This window comes from Diabrotica undecimpunctata, chromosome 8 (assembly GCF_040954645.1).
Source record: "Diabrotica undecimpunctata isolate CICGRU chromosome 8, icDiaUnde3, whole genome shotgun sequence".
Lineage (NCBI taxonomy): Eukaryota > Metazoa > Arthropoda > Insecta > Coleoptera > Chrysomelidae > Diabrotica > Diabrotica undecimpunctata.
In genome coordinates this window covers 31727054-31745526 of record NC_092810.1, presented here as the reverse complement: position 1 = coordinate 31745526, position 18473 = coordinate 31727054, and the positions used below count along the sequence as shown (strand labels likewise).

Here is an 18473-nt window from a genome sequence, read left to right as displayed (position 1 = left end):
TCACCAATCCAATTCCCGCGATCAAGAATCATCATGCCAACACCCACCCAAATGTCACATGAATGGGGCGAACTGGCAGTTGGTCACTGCCAGTTCGTGTGTACAACTCTGCATTGTGGCCTTTAGAAATTGCTGCGCGCTAAGTTAGTGTATTGATATCTGTAGATGCTACCGGACAAATCCCCCATTTTCTAGAAATCATTGACCTGGAGTTCTTCGTTTTATCCAAAAATAGTCCGGTACTGTGGGAGAAAACCTAGACAGGTATTAGAAATGTCCGTCATTCCGGTTATTATACATATAAAGAAGTTGTAACATAAAGACGTTGTCCGGTGAAAAAACCGAACATCTACAACAGGTCTTAGAATGCTGATTTCAGATTTCTGCCTGCTCAAGGGCTCTATGATCGGGCTTCCGCGCAGTGTTGCCATATTTCGGTGTTTAATTAAGTAGTGCCAATCTTACATTATTTAGGTAGAGTTGATATAAATAAAACAATCAAACTGGACAAAATTTTTACTTAACTAAATTAAAATATTGTACAAAAATAACATAGAGGATTTGAAAACTATAATTAATTATTACCGTTGTTTATCCATAATAACCGAACTCTTGATCTGAGCTTCTATTTTATTTTCGTTATTTCATTTATAATATTACTGACCGACAATCGGAAATCGTCCAGATCCTTCAGGAATATGCACAGATCAAGACTTAACTTTACGAAATTCTGGTAAGTATCCGAATCATCACAGAAATCTGAAAAATAATATTAAAATTTTGTGTAAATATATCTGAACTAGGGGATTCGGCAACAGCGCGTTGTTCCAAGTAAATATGTGATAAATTTTCAACTGTGGCTACACCGATTTTTTGAACAAATGGTGAAAAATAAATTTTAAACTACAAGCTAAAAATAATATAAGAATATTTATTAATGCAGTAAAAAAGTGGCAAAAAGTGTCATAAAAGTAAGTTTTAGAAACATTTATTGTATTAAAAACAATTATCAGAAATTTCGATATTCTTTTGAAAGCAGATAAGGTAAGGAGCCTTAACAAAATTTTATGCGGCGTTGCCGTTGTTCAAAAAAGTTTAAAATTATAAAAGACTGCAAACAGCACTAAAAACAATAAAATAAAAGTAAGACCTATAACCTATAAATATTAACTGTAGAAAGCATTTCTCTAACGTGTACAAAATCAAACAAAGGGGGAATATTGAGCCAGGAGAGATAAGGGATGAAAGATACGAAGAAGAAAATGCTCCTACATTCCAGGAACTTTTTAAAACATTAAAACGGATGGAATCAGGAAAATCAGCAGGACCGAATGAAATCAACAATGAGTTAATGAAAAATAGAGGAGAAGAACTAATGTACCGGATTCATATTCTTCTTATGAGTGCCGTCTCCCAACGGAGGTTAGCAATCATAACGGCTATTTTTATTTTTGAACTTGCTGCTCTAAACAAATCAATCGATCTGCATTGATACCAATCACCGTGCACCATGAACCATGAGTTCTGCCTTCGGCCAACAGATCTTCTTCCTTGAATCTTTCTCTGTATCATGAGTCTCAAAATTTCATATTTTGGTCCCCTCATCACGTGGCCTAGGTATTCCAGTTTTCTGGTTTGTATAGTGGTGATTAGTTCTGTTTCTTTACCAACCCTCTCAGTACTTCTTTATTTGTAATTCTATCAGTCCATAATATTTTTAATACTCTGCGATATAACCAGAGTTCGAAAGCCTCGATTCTTTTTAAATTGCATTTTTTTAATGTCCAAGTCTCAGCTCCATATAATAATATTGAAAATATATAACAGCGAATAGTACGTAGTCTGATCTCCAAATTTAGATTTTTGCACGTCATTCGTATAAATGCTGATCTGGCAATCTCTACTCGCCTGTTTATTTCTGCAGTGTGATCATTGTTTTCATTGATCAAAGTTCTCAAGTACTGATATTTTTCTACTTATTCTATCACGTTACCATTGATTGTCAATAGGTGATGTATATTTCGTGGTCCTTTTTTAATTGGCATATACTTCGTTTTTTTAGCGTTTATAGTAATTCCCATCTCAGCACTATTCATACTTAAGCTTTCAATAAGATGTTGTAGATCTTCTATACTCGTTGCTATGATCACAGTGTCGTCTGCATATCGTAAGTTGTTAATTAATTTTCCGTTAACGGTAACTGCCGCTTTGATATTATTGAGCGTATTTTGGAAAATTTCTTCAGAATATAAGTTAAACAAAAGTGGCGATAAAGCACATCCCTGTATAACTCCTCTACAGATTTTCATTTCTTCTGAGTGTTGCCCATCAATTTAAACTATGGCATTTTGGTTCCAATATAATGTTTGCACTATATTTATAATTTTACTGTCAATGCGCTTGTTCATAAGTATTGATATTAGTTTTTCATGTCTTACTTTAAAGGATTTAATTCTTATATTTTCTACATTTCACCTCTTTCATCTTGGAAAAGTTCTCTAACGTACTCCTCCCATCGTTTTAATTTCTCTGGTAAATCTATTAGTAGTACTCCTTTTTTGTCCTTTATGTGTCCTTGCTGTCTATTTCGATCCATTCCAGTCACTTCTCTTATGTTTTTGTGCATATTTCTCATATTTTGTGCATATCATATTTTGTTTCTAGTTCTTCTATCTCTTTACATTGTTTCATCAAATAGATTTCCTAAGCTGTTTTGATTTTTTTCCTTAATTATTCGTTGTATTTCTTTATACTTCTGTAGATCTTTTCCTTTATATTTCCTTCTTTCTTCCATCTGTAATAGTATTTCTTCTGTCATCCACTGTTTTTTAGCCTCTGACCTATGTTGTATCAAACTTTCTTGAACTGGTTTCAGTAAAGTGTTTTTTTATATTATACCACTTTTTATTTACGTCCATAATTTGTTTGCTGTCAGTTAGTGTTTTTTGCATATTAACATTCACATTATTTTTTAATTCGTTTTTTATTTCTTCTGTTTTTTAGCATTCTTACATGAATTTTTGGTTGTTGTTTTCTGACAATGTGGTTTTCTGTATGTGAAGAAGACGTCCATGTATATAGTCTTCTCTTAGGAAGCTGAAACTGTTCAACTATATTTTCAACTGTACCTACTCCAATTTTTGCATTAAAGTCTCCTAGAATGTAAGTAATATCTCTAGATTTTGTTAACTTGATTGTATTGTGCAATTCTGAATAAAAATTTTCGATCTCATCTTCGGTCTTATCAGCTGTGGGAGCATAGACTTAAATGTGCTTGAATTTTTAGCATTATTATTCTTTCTGAGATTTGAATTACAAGTAGCACTGATTTTCTAATAGTGTTGCTTATGATGAGAGCTACTCCGTATCGATGATCAGTTTTGTCTCCTCCAGTGTAATTCCGGATTTATAAATTAATAAAAAATATATGGCATTCGGAAAATATTCCTATAGAGTGGAGAAAGGGTCACATAATAACAATATATAAAAGAGACACAAGGGATACCAGTAACTATAGAAGAATCATGCTACTGAACAACACATACCAAAGATTGGCAAGTATCTTGAGAAAGAGAATAGATATATACACCGAAAATACACTATACTTTATTTCACGTTGAGAACGAAACGTTTGGCTTATGCAAATCAGTGTTGCCAAAACTCTCAGGCACATGTTGCTACTAGACTGCCGATATACGTGTCAATAAGTCGATATACAAATTATAGAATAATACATTATAAATACTTGTTTCTTTAATATACAGATATAGGTAATGTAATTTTTATAGGTCTGATAAAATAGTTTAATTTTACTATTGTTTAATGTTCGGTCATCCGATGATCACCTGTTACCAGTTTACCATAACAGTTTTTAACTATGTTCTCTCCAACATTAAATAATAATCCTTGTACGGGCATGTAAGTAATATTTATTAGTTATTTATTTACTTAATTTCAATTTTACTAGATTGTTTTCACTGAAGTTTTATTTTGATTATTTATTCAATTTTAAAGTCATATTTAATAATTACACACATATAATATTTTCATAATTGCTGTATATTCTGTACCACACAGTACTCTAATACGAATTATTATATTTTTAGCATTTAGTTTACCATGTACCGTTGACCTGAAGATGCATAGCAAATTATAGTATGCGAAACCGGTCGTTGGCGGTAGATTAAATTGATTGTGAGTAAGTCTTATTCTTATTTCTTTTTAACCATTTAAAATTAAACAAATTAAAAGAAGTTTACGATAAACAAAATGGCGTCTGTAGTCTATCGACTTGTTGATATATTATCTATATACATACCTTTATTAGAATTGAACAACATAAGCAGCCTATCTACTGTCGTTATGAACTGTTTCATGAGCTTTCCTTTAAATACTGCCGTCCAGTACTTTTTGAATCGCTTCAGGCACTCAATAAAAGACCAAGGAGGATGGGCTAGCATAGACATCTGCAGCCAGACGTCACCGTAAGCTTCCTTGACACATTCGCAGATGATTGTGGAGCACAAGATACCCAACTTTTGCATTATCTGCGGATACTTGGTATCTTTTGCAATCTTTGACATGATTTTCATGATAATTCCGTTGGATTGAACGGCTGGTATGCCGTTAATCATTGCTTTATTTCTCAGATTGATGTCGTTTGATAGTAACATCTGCAACAAAAAAAGAATGGTAAAATTAAACTTAAGCTTAAACGAGACTTTCACCGTAAGGCTTTATAGGACAAAGACAGCGTTTACAATTAATTACACAAAACACTGAAAGACACCAAAAAAGAGAAAGTAGGGAAAGGAATAGATGGAGAAGTAGTAGGAGAATATAAACTAGGAACACGTAATGAGAGAGGAGAGAGGCTAGGTCAGTTTTGCAAGGACATCGAACTTATTATCAAGAACACATGATACAAACTGCCAATCCTAAGAATATATACCTAAAAAGCCCTAGAAATAACGGTGAGAACATAGTAAGAAAACAGATTGATAAAATCATTATAAACCAAAGATTCCGTAACGCCATAGTATAGAGTAAAGCTTACCCAGGAAAAGAGGTCACCAAAGTGACCACAACTTTGTTATAGCAGAATGAAACTCAACTAAAGAAAATAAAAAGAGCCACCAAAACACCTAGAATTAATCTAAGAAGACTAAAAGAGCATGATCTCTGCCAACAGATCAAAGAACAAATATACAAGGAAGTCCAGCAAGTAGAACGACAGGGACAACTTAACGCTACAGCAAAATTGAGAGAGTTAGAAACGATCCTGAGGAATATCATACAATAATAACTGGATGCGATACATCGCCTACAAGCAAACAATGGATGACACAAGAAATAAAATCATTGATATCGGAAAGGAGGAAATACAAGAATAAAAACGAACAATAAAAAGGCGTAAATAAAACAATCAAACAAAGAATCAAAGAAGCGAAGGAATTGTGGCTCTCAAAAAAATGTGAAGAAATAGAAAGATTAGAAGAAGATGAAAATAAGATAAAATGCCTTTGTGGGAAAATTTCTGTGCTTACTTGTATTTACACTGCGCTGTAAAGACACGAATTTAAAACCAAGTTTTTAAAAATAAAAAGATCTCTTAGCTCAGTGCAAGTTCATGGATTTACTACAGTAAACACTTTTTCTGAACGTATCCATTAAGCCGCACTGCTAAGGAATTCTTTACGGTGGAGTGACTAAAATAAAATCGACCGTTTAGCTGCCAAAACTATGGAAGCTGCAATGGGATTATCATCATGTAAGCAAAAAATAATAAATTTGAAAGTTTGTCTAATTCCAAACCAACCACTACGTAGACAAGTAGGCAAAAAAAAATTGTCAATCTCTCAGAGACCACTACACTATGAACATGTGCCAGTCTTCCATCCAGAGCTGTAACATTACGTGTTCATTCCAGTAAATCTTGGAGCAAAAGAAAGCATCCTTTAACAGTTACTTGATCGTCGTCTTCCCTATTGAGGCAATCTCTAGTAGAAACAAATTTCTCTGAAGTGTGTCAAGTATATACTTGGTGTTTCAGATATATACTTCAAGGCATATATAACCTATTGGTGACATATTTATTGTGAAGACCTATATCGTTGTATCAGAACTCAAATTACAAAGGATTAACAAGCAATATAGAACAGTTAAGATAAAAAATGGAGTTTGCAAATGGATTTGCAAACTCCATTAATTAGAATTTGTAGAGGTGTCAGACAAGGGGATACAATCTCACCCAAACTATTTACTCTGGCGTTGGAAGACATTTTTATATCTATAGACTGGGACAATAAAGGGATTTGTATAAAGGGGAAATATTTAAATCATCTAAGATTCGCCGATGATGTACACCTGATAGCAACAACTATGGAACAACTACGAATAATGATTTCAGACCTAGAAAAAACATCTCTTGAGAAAGGACTAAAAATGAATCTAAAGAAAACTAAAATAATGACTAATACAGAAGACAGATCAGTCATTACCATAGGTGGAACAAACATAGAACACGTCCAAGAATATATTTACTTAGGACAAGCTATCAGAGCAGACAAAAGTAACCAGACTAAAGAAATAACCAGAAGAATAAGAATGGGGTGGGCTGCATTCGGAAAACTCTCATATACTATCAAAAACCAAAAAATACCTTTAAAATTAGGAACGAAGGTATTTAATGCATGCGTCCTACCTGTTCTGACATATGGTGTCCAGACGTGGACGTGTACCAAGAGCAACTTAGAATAAAGAAAACTCAAAGAGCTATGGAAAGACAAATGTTGGGAATATCGTTGAGAGATAAAAAGAGGAACGAGTGAATAAGATGCAAAACCGAAACAACAGACGCTGTCGAACATGCATTGAAATTAAAATGGAAATGGGCTGGGCATAACGAAAGATATCAGGATGGAATATGGAATAAAGAAATTGGCCGCTGGAGACCATATACTGCAAAAAGGTCAAGAGGTCGACCGCAAATGAGATGGAAAGATGACATTGAGCAAAGCGCAGGTCCAATGTGGAAAAGACAAACCGAAGACAGAGACAAATGGAGACAAATGGGAGAGGCCTATATTCAACACATGAATAGATTTTGGGCTATAGATAGATAGATAGAAGATAAAAAATGCCCTGCTGGGTACCCTTAAATAATTCATTATTGCTACCTCTAGTTTTTGTTTAAATTTACACTTGAGGTTTCTAGATTTACGCGATCTACATTTTGACATACAATTCAGGATACTTACCACCATTTCATATTTTTCCACTGCCTGCAAACATGCACCAATAATTTTATCGTCTTGGCTCAGTCCTACATGTTTTTGCTCACTCATTTCACTAACTGTTTGACCTGTAAAACACACGAAAGACTAGAATACAGATATAAAATACTTTTATGTTGGAGGTAGTGAATGAGGAAGAGTTGAGAGAGAGTTTATTTATTTAACTACTTAACAAATACAAATATTATTTGTAACAAGTCAACACAAAAAATACATAGTATATAAAAAAGAAAACGTAAGTTAAATATAGCACAAACACGAAAAATATGTCATTTTTAATGTTTCAAAGTTGACAACCCTTGCTAATTGGCGAATAACAAATAATGAACTTAATAGCTTTTTCTTTAGTTGTGAGATATGAGCAGAGCAGTTCAGTGGATTATCTATGGTTATTCCCAATAGTTTAACAGTCTCTTTGTTATCTGGATCATTATGTAAATTACTTGCAGATATAACCAAATTTTGCGTTTTATCGGAGTTAAGTTTTAGTTTGTTTGCATCAAACAATGTGCTAGATTTAGTAGAAACTTCCTCATAAGACATTTTTAAATCATTTTTATTTTTTCCTGATATAACGTATGTCGTATCATCTGCGAATTGTACGGATTTGTACGGAGATATGAATTTAGGAACATTGTTGACATAAATAATAAACAAAAGAGGTACTAAGACCGAACCTTGTGGGACTCCATGCTTTACGGATAGAAAATCGGAGAGATGCCCTTTAGACACTACCGCCTGGTGTCTGCCACATACATAAGAAGTTATAAGCTTAAGAGGGATACCTCTGATTCCATAGTAATTTAATTTGTGGAACAAAATGTCGTGTGAAACGCAGTCAAAAGCTCCGATAGAAATTGCTACGCGATTGCCGCGTTCAAGTCCCTCAATCACCTCGCTCACAACATTAAATACCGCGTTCGTAGCAGAACGACCACTTCTGAATCCATATTGTGGGTTGCTAAAGTAATTATTTGACTCAAAATAGGAATATAATTGTTGTTTGATAACCTTTTCAGTCACTTTCCCAAAAGTAGAAACAATGCTTATGAATCTGTAATTGTCAGGTTTTAAGAATTCATCTTTTTTGTAGATAGGTACTACTTTTGAGTATTTTAGTACTCCCGGAAATACTTCAGTTGATAGAATTAAATTAATAAGATGAGTGAAAGGTTGTAAAACTATTTGGTAAGTTTCGTTTAAAATTTTGCTATTAATTTCGTGAACGTCTCTACAATTAGAATTACTAAGAGACTTTATTATTCGAGAGACCTCTTCTTCCAAACGGAACAAAAAAAAGGACTTGCTCGGAGAAGGATAATTTCTATAATTGAAGAGGTCATCGACATTGATAGTGGGAAGAGATGTAATTATAATCTCTGCAACTGTAGTAAAAAATTAATTTATTTCATCTGGAGGTAGATCAGGTTGTACTGAACTGGATCTTGTATAATTTCTTTAGAAATTTATCATTTTCTAGCAGTCTCTAGGTTTATTACTGAAATTAAGCTGACTTTTTAGCATTTTGTAGTTGCCGATTAAATTCAATTTTTTGTTGTTTGTATACTTTTAATAAATCGGGATCCTTATTAGCATCTGCAATGTGTTTAATAAGAGAAAGATTAGATCTGTAAGACCTTAATTTATTATTAAACCCTTGCATGGGTGTTTTTTAGCAGTTTGTCGTATTTATTTAGTGGAAAATGCTTTAATATTGTTGTTTCGGTAAGTTTCGGTAAGAACGATGGTCAAAAAATCAGGATCATTATTAATATCATAGAAAAAGTCCATCTTTGTACTAGCTAGAACACGTTTAAGATTCTGTAAACCAGAAAAGGTTCAAATACGTCCATTCTGTAGATATTTTCAGAATAATTTGTCATAATGCTGTCGATGCAACTACTGGACTCGGATGTGATTCTAGTATAATCGTTTACAGTTACTTTTAGACCAAAAGATGTTAATAGATTTTGAAATCAAAAGAAGGGTCAGATTCAATTTTAAAATTTATATTAAAATTACCAAGTATGATCATTTACGTGATTTGTGAGACTTAAAAATTACGGTGAGATTTCACACCGCCCTGCTCCTCAACACATTTATTCAAAATGACGTCACTTATAGTTAAAATTTCCATAACATAACTATACGACACCAATACGGAACTGCTCGATCTTACAAGGCGTCAAAATGGTATTATAATAAGAAAAATTTCATCGTGAATTATGAAACAATTGTTTAAGATTAATATTCCACAAAAAAAAATAATTTTAATTAAACAGATTAGACAATCGTACGCCACTGATATGGGTATAACTGGAACGTCAATGGTATTTGGGGGATTGGCAAAAATGTTTACGACGTTGTCGACAATTTACAATCTTATAGTAAGAATTGTTTGTTTTGATTTGTTTAAACAAATGTATTTATAAATACATATTAAATATAGTTTAATAGCTTTAAAAACTAATTGTCGTGTATTCTGATTGTTTTTGAAAAATGCCAAAACAGCTCATCAGTCTTTCTTTAATAGATTATTTTGAACAAAAACGAAATAGTGGCGGGTCTTTTTTGCATTTAAATGATGAAAAGAGATGTAAGTTAAAGAATTTAGAATATACACTCGCGATCATAAAATCCGGGTCACCTTGAAAATCACCGATATTGCATTTTTAACGAGCTTTATCGTAAAATAATAATAAGACAAATACAAACTAATGCATGTTTCTGGGAATTGTTGTCGGCTTTGCGGTTTCCTTTGCAACAAATAATTTCAATAGTGCCGATTTCGCGAGAAAGCGCACACTTCCCAAAATGGACGGTACCTGTAACTGCCGCTTGTTTTAAATGTCTCATTTGTGCTTCGACTTTCTGTTCAAACGCAACGAACAAACGTTTATTATTGCCACCATTAGTGTTTATTAGTGCCATTATTAGTGTTTATTATTGTTTATTTTTTGCCAAAATACCCTTGACTGTTGTTAAAACGGCACAAATTGTTGCGCTTGTGAAAGACGGTCACACTCAACGGCAAGTCGCAAGAACTGTTGGCGTAAGCCTTTCTACGGTTCAACGAGTGCTTCAACACTTTCAGGAGAAGGATTTGCTATCCAGACGACCTGGCTCTGGACGAAGAAGAATCACCACGGTACGAGATTACCGTTTTCTTGTGTTTCAGGCTTTACGAAACCGGACCTCAACTGCGATTATGCATCGAAATCGTCTACAGGAAGTACGAAATCGCAATGTTAGCGTTGCAACGGTCAGGAGATTTCGTTATTTTGGACTATCTTCTCGGGTAATGGCTACAGGACCGCCACTTCGCCTGGCGCATTGAGTTGCACGACTAGCTTTTGCTCGACAATACGCGCATTGGGGAATTAACGATTAGAGCAAAAAGTTATTCTCAGATGAATCCCGTTTCTGCCTAATTGGATCCGATGGACGTGTAAGAGGAGAACCGGTGAATGATTTTCACAAGCTTGCATTGCTCCAAGAATGCCATTTGGTGGAGGCTCGGTCATGGCTTGGGGAGGTATATCTTCCTACTTCCACACAGAATTACCCTTCATCGAAAATGGGTCCTTAACTGCACGAAGGGACATTACGGAGATTCTGGAAGAACATGTTATGCATACCATGGCAATGATTGGAGAAAACGTCGTTTTTATGCAGAACAACGCGCGAACGCACGTTGCCACGATTAGTATGCAATACTTGGACGAGGTTGGAATTACGAGGTTACCCTGGCCAGCTAGGTCTCGGGACCTGAATTCCATCGAACATATCTGGGATGATTTGAAAAAAAGTATTCAACCCCTAACAACGGACAGGAGCTCAAGGATCTGTTAGTGAGAGAGTGGAATAACATACCACAACATGTGATCCGGAGAAAAATTGAGAGTATGCCCCGTCGTCTGCAAGAGGTCATTAGAGCAAGTGGAGGCAATACACGATATTAGTCATTGAAATTTCACTGACATTTTACCACGTTCTGTATTTTCCATTTTTTTCGTATTCCTTTTTTATCAACAATTTGGTTTGTTTTCTGCTTTTTCAATAAAAACAATAAAAAACCGGTTTTTTTTCTTTCAAAACAAACATTGATGACAAATAAAAAAATACGTTAGCCTAAAAAAAAGTTTATTACTGCACCAGGGGCAAAAATATTCCAGAAACTTGAAATTTTCAAGGTGACCCGGATTTTATGATCGCGAGTGTATTAAATATCGTAAATATTAAATGATATAACATTATTTTTGTATTAAAAACCTATACGCGTGTTGTTTCGTCTTTAGCGCAAAGATGGTGATGTCTTAAACGACCCTACTTCTACTTTTACGGCAAAGAACAACAATTTTTATGTGAAGTGTGAAATGAAATAAAAATTGATAAAAATAAATTTTTAATTCATTTCATTCTTCAAAAATAATTACATATTTGATTATTAACGTGTATAATTAGTTCTTACCTTTAACTCTGGGTTCCTTTACGTTTAATAATTCGTTAATGCACTTACTGGCATTAAGAGCTCGATTTTTCAACGAATTATCGCCTGGTCGGTCTTTCATTTCATCGAGCTCTGTTATAACCATCCACGGAATATAAACAAGAGGTTTGACTGGTCCTAAAGTTGAAGGAATACAATCAATAATCATACTTGTGATAAAAAGGTACATGAAAAAGTCGACAAACATAACACATCTCACAAAAAACAAACAGACCTGTCGATAAAAACAAAAACATTATAGCTGGAACATGAGAACCAAAATCTAGTGTTCATAGAGATTAACCCTAGAATAAGGATCATTCGTAAATTTTACGACGTTTCTAAAACATCGGACTTTTCGGCCTACTCTCGTTTATTTTAACGATTTCCCCAATTGAGGACACTTGTGTCTCGGAACAGCCAGTGCGGAGGCACGACTACAAGCGTTTATAGCATGTAAAAATGTGTCATGTTTTAATCAGTGAAGATTCATTTTCCAGACTGCTCGTATGTTTCAGAACTAGGACTGCTTAGTTCTGAAATCAACTTACTTTAAAACGACAACGTTTATCTACGATTATATATAATTAATATAAAAAAAGTTTCAATACGTCCAAACATACTGAATATTGTATTCTAAACATTGTTGAATTTTAAGCTTGTCCAAAATAGTTTAAAGTTTTCGTCCTAGATGTCGAAATATTCAAAAACATGGTAAGCGTATTCAAAACTTCGGTCAGCATCGGCTATAAACGCTTGTAGTCGTGGATGCGGATTTTGACTGTTTTAGTAACAAAAAATTACAATAATATACTATATAATACATTGATCTTTCCTTATTAAGATGTCAAATCCAAAGTTTTTGTCTGAAGGAGGAAGTGGCACGTATTATGAACGGAGAAGAGAGTGATCCAGACCCATAATCCGTCCCATAAACTGGCAAGCCATCCATAATTCATAACTATAATGAAACCAAAGCAGGTGTAGACACCCTCGAACATGTGTTCTAATATGAATTCCAGCAGAAAAACACGGAGATGGCAATTATGCGTATTCTATGGAATGATAAATATGGCCACCATAAACTCTTACGTAATTTATACTTTGAATTGTCAAAGAAAAGCGAAAAACCTATCTTCAGTCATCAATATATATGATTGAGTTAAGCCTTTGTCTTGCAAAATCATGGATGCTAAACAGATACAACACCGCCAGTTTACGTCGAAATATTCGCCAAGACATAGCTGAAATCCTCAACATAACTAAAGAAGATGATGCAAAAATGACCCAGGAAAAGAAGAGGGGGACTTGTTTCTACTGTCCAAGCAAAAAAAGACGTATGACCACCAACTATTGCAAGGAGTGCAAGAAGCCAATTTGCGGAGAACACCGAGGAGACGTCTATACCCTATGTTCCTAAAAATACCCAAATATGTTTGTTTCAAAATTGTATGCTTTTGTTTTTAGACTGAGAATCTTAATTTTTTCTATATAATGAATAAAAAATTCAAAATAAAAAAATATAGGCTTTTTTCTATGGAGTAGTAAAATTTACGATAGCCCCGTATTTACGTTTGGCAAAAACGGTCCCGTATTAGCTAAAGTAGAAAAACTAGTTGAAAATAACAAAGACCTGATAATGTAGATTGTGCATAATCATTGGATGGATAGACGACGTAGAGAGGGATCTTAAAACCATGAACATCAGGCAGTGCGAAGGAAAGTATCCGACAGGGCAGAATGGAAGGACATTGTTAAGCAGGCCAAGACTCACAAAGAGTTGTAGCGCCATTAGAAGAAGAAGAAGGAAATAAATATTCAGTTAAGATGATCCATTTATTACTAGTACTGTTTCGTACCAAGAATTGTTTAAGTACTTAAGTTTCAGTTTTACATGTGCTAAAAGTTACTACTACTATCTAATTTACAAACCGTTGCACGTCATTATCTACGTCAGAGATCGAAGTTGACATAGTTGCCAAAGTATCAAAAAAAACCTGAATCCATTTTAAATCAAATAGGTCACATAATTATTATTATACTCTTTACAACGACTATTTAAATTCTTACGTGACATTTTTGAAATAAAAACACACTAATTTTGTTCTAAAAAGAACAGATTTTATTAAATAGGTAAAAATATAAAACAAGAGGTATTCACTTTAAAATTTAAAATAATAAAGTACAAAAAGTGTCAACACCGCAACTGTCAAATAAGTGTTACCAATTTATGCCAAAATTTCACCTTCGTTCGATTACAGTTACAGTGTGTTCCGAACAAATGTTCTTCATAAAAACGGTTTATAATGCATTTATACAAATTAAATGAAACATATTGTTGTCTATTTCTTTAAGTTAACATTAATAGAAATCTTTAAATATTAGTTCTAGGAGTATATAATAAAATATGTCTAGTGGCTGTAATGCCAGTGTACTCGGCAAAGTGATTCTAAAAAAGAACACACCTACCGCCTAAATATTTCGTGTTGGTATCATGTGACGTCACGGGCTATGACGCCGATGACGTGCAACGGTATGTAAATTAGATGAAGTATAGACGACCCTTTTTTTAATGCCAAGTCATTAAATCTCATTTGGCAATATGAATTAAATTTAATCCTTGAATCAGTCATAAGTTTATTAATTTAAACGGATAAAGGGCTTTCGCCAAAAAATATATTTAAGAAGGACTAGTTTTGTTCATCTAAGGCATCTATAAAATAAGAAAATAATTTTTATGACAATCAATGCGTTCTAAAATCCTGATTATTTTTTTTATAAAAACCGCACCCACCCAAAACCGCGAAACTTTGACTCGTCGATTTGCTTTCCCCTAAAAACCTGCAAAAGTCTACATTGAAAATATGAATCACTTTCTACAATTTTGATACTGTGCTTTACATGAAGGCATTTCCAACTTGAAATATCATTACAATAAGTATGTTGATTGAGAACAAGACTGTACTAATAAAACTTAAACCGGTTTTTCTCGAAAAAAAGCTTGCGTTTTCTTGTTAAACCAGATAATTATCAATCAATCTCGTAGTATCATATTCTATTCTTACCTGAAACTTTTAATTCGATAATATCCCTAATTTTCATCAAATCTGAAATAAAAACATTAGTATCTACCACTATGCACAAATACCGCCCTTTTTCTTTGGTGTGTTCCTCTTTGTTATCCTCAGATATAATTGAAGATTTGATGGACTTTGCATCTGTCCCCATCGGTAAGTCCATATCTATATCCAACGCTTGATTGTCTAGCACATCAGTTTCAGCTTCGGCCTATAAAGTTAAGTCATTCTTGACAGTGAAATTACCTAATTAACGAATAAAAACTATAACTAAATGAAATAAGCGTAAAGCGTAAAGCTTAAACAGTGATTATAGCAAAAAACAGTAACTTCAACTCAAATGATTGAAACAATTTCAAGTTGATCTTTTCTTATTTTCAACTAACAAAGAACATTGCCCGGTAATAGTAAAACAAAAAATCATTAAAAAAATATGACAACAAAACAGAACCCAGAGCAATAGTCCAGTCGTCAGAGTTTTGACATCTAAAAATAATACGAACCAGCTGAATTTTGCTGAGAATGTCAATTTTGAGGCCAAAAAGAGGCAAAAAAGTTTACCTCTTTTACCCCAAGGCTTAGCCCTATAACCGCCCTCGTAGAGGGGGAAAAATGGAAAAAATCGATTTACCAAGAATGGATTATAAATTTTTAAATAAAATTTATATCAACTCGACGGTAAAAATTCGATATCTTTTGATCAGAGTGTAAACTGATCCGATGATATCCAAACTGATAAATAAAAACCAATATCAATTAAATAGAACGGATACGTGTAAATTGTGAAAATTGGCTAAAAAACCAACGTAAACGTAACTATGTAGAAGGTAAGGCATCGTTGTTTGTCCATCGTTTTTGTGGTAATATGGCCGAGAAGAGGAAGAAAAATGTTGTAACAATAGAAGAAAAGTTTCGTGCGTTGAAGAGGTTAGATACTGGTGAAACGGCTAAGAAGATTGCTGTTGAGATGGGTGTAGGGACTAGCACTGTGAGTGACTGGAAAAAATCTAAAAACAAAATTGAAAAATGGTGCTCATCGCAGGCTTCAACAACTGGGATAAAGAAACTGAAAATGATGAAAACGCCCGTAATAACCATATCAATGAGTGTTTGTATCTTTGGTTCACCCAAAGGAGGGAGTAGGGATTACCAATCTCAGGGCCTATACTAAAAGAAAAAGCCCTACACTTCAAGAAATAAATTGGAGGTGATAATGATTTCAAGGCAAGTGAAGGATGGTTGGAGAGTTGGAAAAATCGTTACGGTGTGCAGAAGCTACAGATATGTGGTGAGAGACTGGCTGCTGACCCAGAAGTTGTCGAAGTCTTCAAAAAGACCTTGCACAGCTTACTATAAGAAGAAGGAATTACCGGAGACCAGCTTTAAAATTGTGACGAAACAGGTCTCAATTATAAAATGCTGCCGATCTACACTCTGGCCTCAAAACAAAAAGACAGTGCACCAGGACTCAAGAAGAAAAAGGAAAGAGTGACAATTTTGGTCTGCAGCTACGCTACAGGATCTCACAAACTCCCTCTAGGATTTATCGGAAAGTCAAAAAAAAACCTAGGGCTTTCAAAAGCTTTAGAGACTTTTCTTCCCTGCCAGTTTGGTACCTTCAACAAAAGAGTGCTTGGATGAACAGTCTTCTATCCAAAGCAAAGAGTGGTTTCACAATCAATTTGTACCAAAGGTTGAAAAACATTTAGCAAAAAATAATCTACCGAGAAAGGCAGTCCTGCTGTTGAACAACGCACCCACTCATCCCGACCCAGAAGAACTAAAAGATGGCGAAATAAAGTGTATTTTTTGTTTCCAAATGTGACATCCCTCTGTCAGCCTATGGACCAAGGTGTTATATAATCTATAAAACGTATCTATCTACGAAAGTTACTGACGGCATTGATTGCTAGAATAGATGAACGAGAAAACGTTACAGAGACTCTAAAAAAAGTGGACATGTTGGATGTGGTGATGTGGGTGACACAAGCATGGGATGACATAAAACCAACAACAATGGTAAGGTCATGGAGGAAGCTGTTAGACCACAAAACAGTGGACGGGAGAAAGACCAGAGGAAGGTACCAATGAAACTTTCAACGAAGAAGAGATCGCTGAACTGGTAAAGAACCTGCCGGGATGTGAAAAAATGAAGGAAGACGATGTTAACAAGTGGTTGAGTGCAGACGAACAGAATTCGTTCTGTTAACAGACGGCGATATATTGAACATGATGTGCCACAATGATGATATAAACTAAGACAATGAAGGGGATGAAATACAGTTTTGAGAAGAACAGAAAAAGAAAAAGACCAGAAATACAGCTTGAAAACCCTATAATGTTTAGGTTTTTATTTTACCTTTATTATCTATGTAATGTATGTATCTATTGTATTTTAGTCCTGATATTAGATGCCTAAAACGCTATAAACTAAATATTGTAAAAATTTCAGGCCGTTTACAGCTACGTATTTTTAAATAATCTTAATATCCGGATTTTTTCATATCCGGATCGGTCGGTCGCCACATTGATCCGGATGTGGCAGGTTATTATACTGTACTCTGATTTATAGTTTTAATATTAGAAACAACAAGATCAATGTTTGTAAGAAAATGTTCTTGAATACTCTTTGTATTTCAAATACCGTTGTTCTCAACGCATTAAAAAAACGCTTGGCAGGGGGTCTCATTCAACCCGATAGAAGAGAAAAACATGTACCACTAACTAAAACACCTGAAATGGTTAAGGAAAGTGTCAGGAAGCACATTGCGTATATTCCAACCTACGAGAATCATTACAGCAGAGAAAGAACCAAAAAGAAAAAGACTTAGACGCTGAAGTGGCTATAAACAAACTAAATAATTTGTGATTTACAGAAGTGTCTTCCAAAACCCTTACTGTCATGTGATTTATCATTTTACAAGATAAAACTATGGACCCTTAACTTCACTATCCGCGATGCTTCTGATGGTATCGTCTCCTGTATGATGTGGGACGAAAGTAAGAGTGGCTGTGGGGGGAACGAGTTGGCGTCTGCGCTTGTTAAGTGGATTTGCAATAATATTGGCAATACTGAAAAAACTATTATATGGTCTGATAACTGTTAAGGCCAGAACAAAAACATGGCGCTTACCATGGCTTTATACTCAATACTATGGAAATTTCCCATCGCCAGAGTAATAAATCTAAAGTTCTTATTGAAAAGTCATACTGACATGGAAGTAGACACCTGCCATGCTTTAACTGAACGAAAACGTAAACATCTGGGTTGTTTGGAAATTATGACACCTTGGGACTTGCAGCAGTTCATTAGACAGTGCTCAAATAAATATCAGGTACAATGGAGGTTTCAGATATGTCGAAAATTTTGAGATTCTCTACGATAACACGTCTGCACCATTTGTTAAACAGAAACCTACTACAAACAAAGAAGCGTTTCTAATTTCGTCAGCAGTTCATTTTCAAGTCAGGCAAGGCGATGTTGGTACATTATATTACAAGCAAAACTTTGAGGAAGATTTTCGAGTCGTTGATCATAAACGAAAAAAAGAGGTACATTAAAATTGCCTGATTCTTTACCAGCTTTACGTAGTACCCAAAAACCTATTATCG

At 34.4% G+C, this 18473-nt stretch overlaps 1 protein-coding gene across 1 annotated transcript in view; it reads right to left on the bottom strand.

Annotated features, from left to right (window-relative positions):
* Window positions 1–513: 513 nt before the first annotated feature.
* Window positions 514–18473, bottom strand: part of LOC140447397 (uncharacterized) — a 31144-nt gene continuing 13184 nt past the window's right edge. The window contains exons 4-8 of the mRNA XM_072540024.1: window positions 14850–15072; window positions 11767–11922; window positions 7260–7363; window positions 4319–4673; window positions 514–759 (exon numbers count right to left, since the gene is read on the bottom strand). Coding sequence (XP_072396125.1) covers window positions 626–759; window positions 4319–4673; window positions 7260–7363; window positions 11767–11922; window positions 14850–15072 — 972 coding nt within the window. The 3' untranslated portion in view covers window positions 514–625. The remainder of the gene's footprint in view (window positions 760–4318; window positions 4674–7259; window positions 7364–11766; window positions 11923–14849; window positions 15073–18473) is intronic.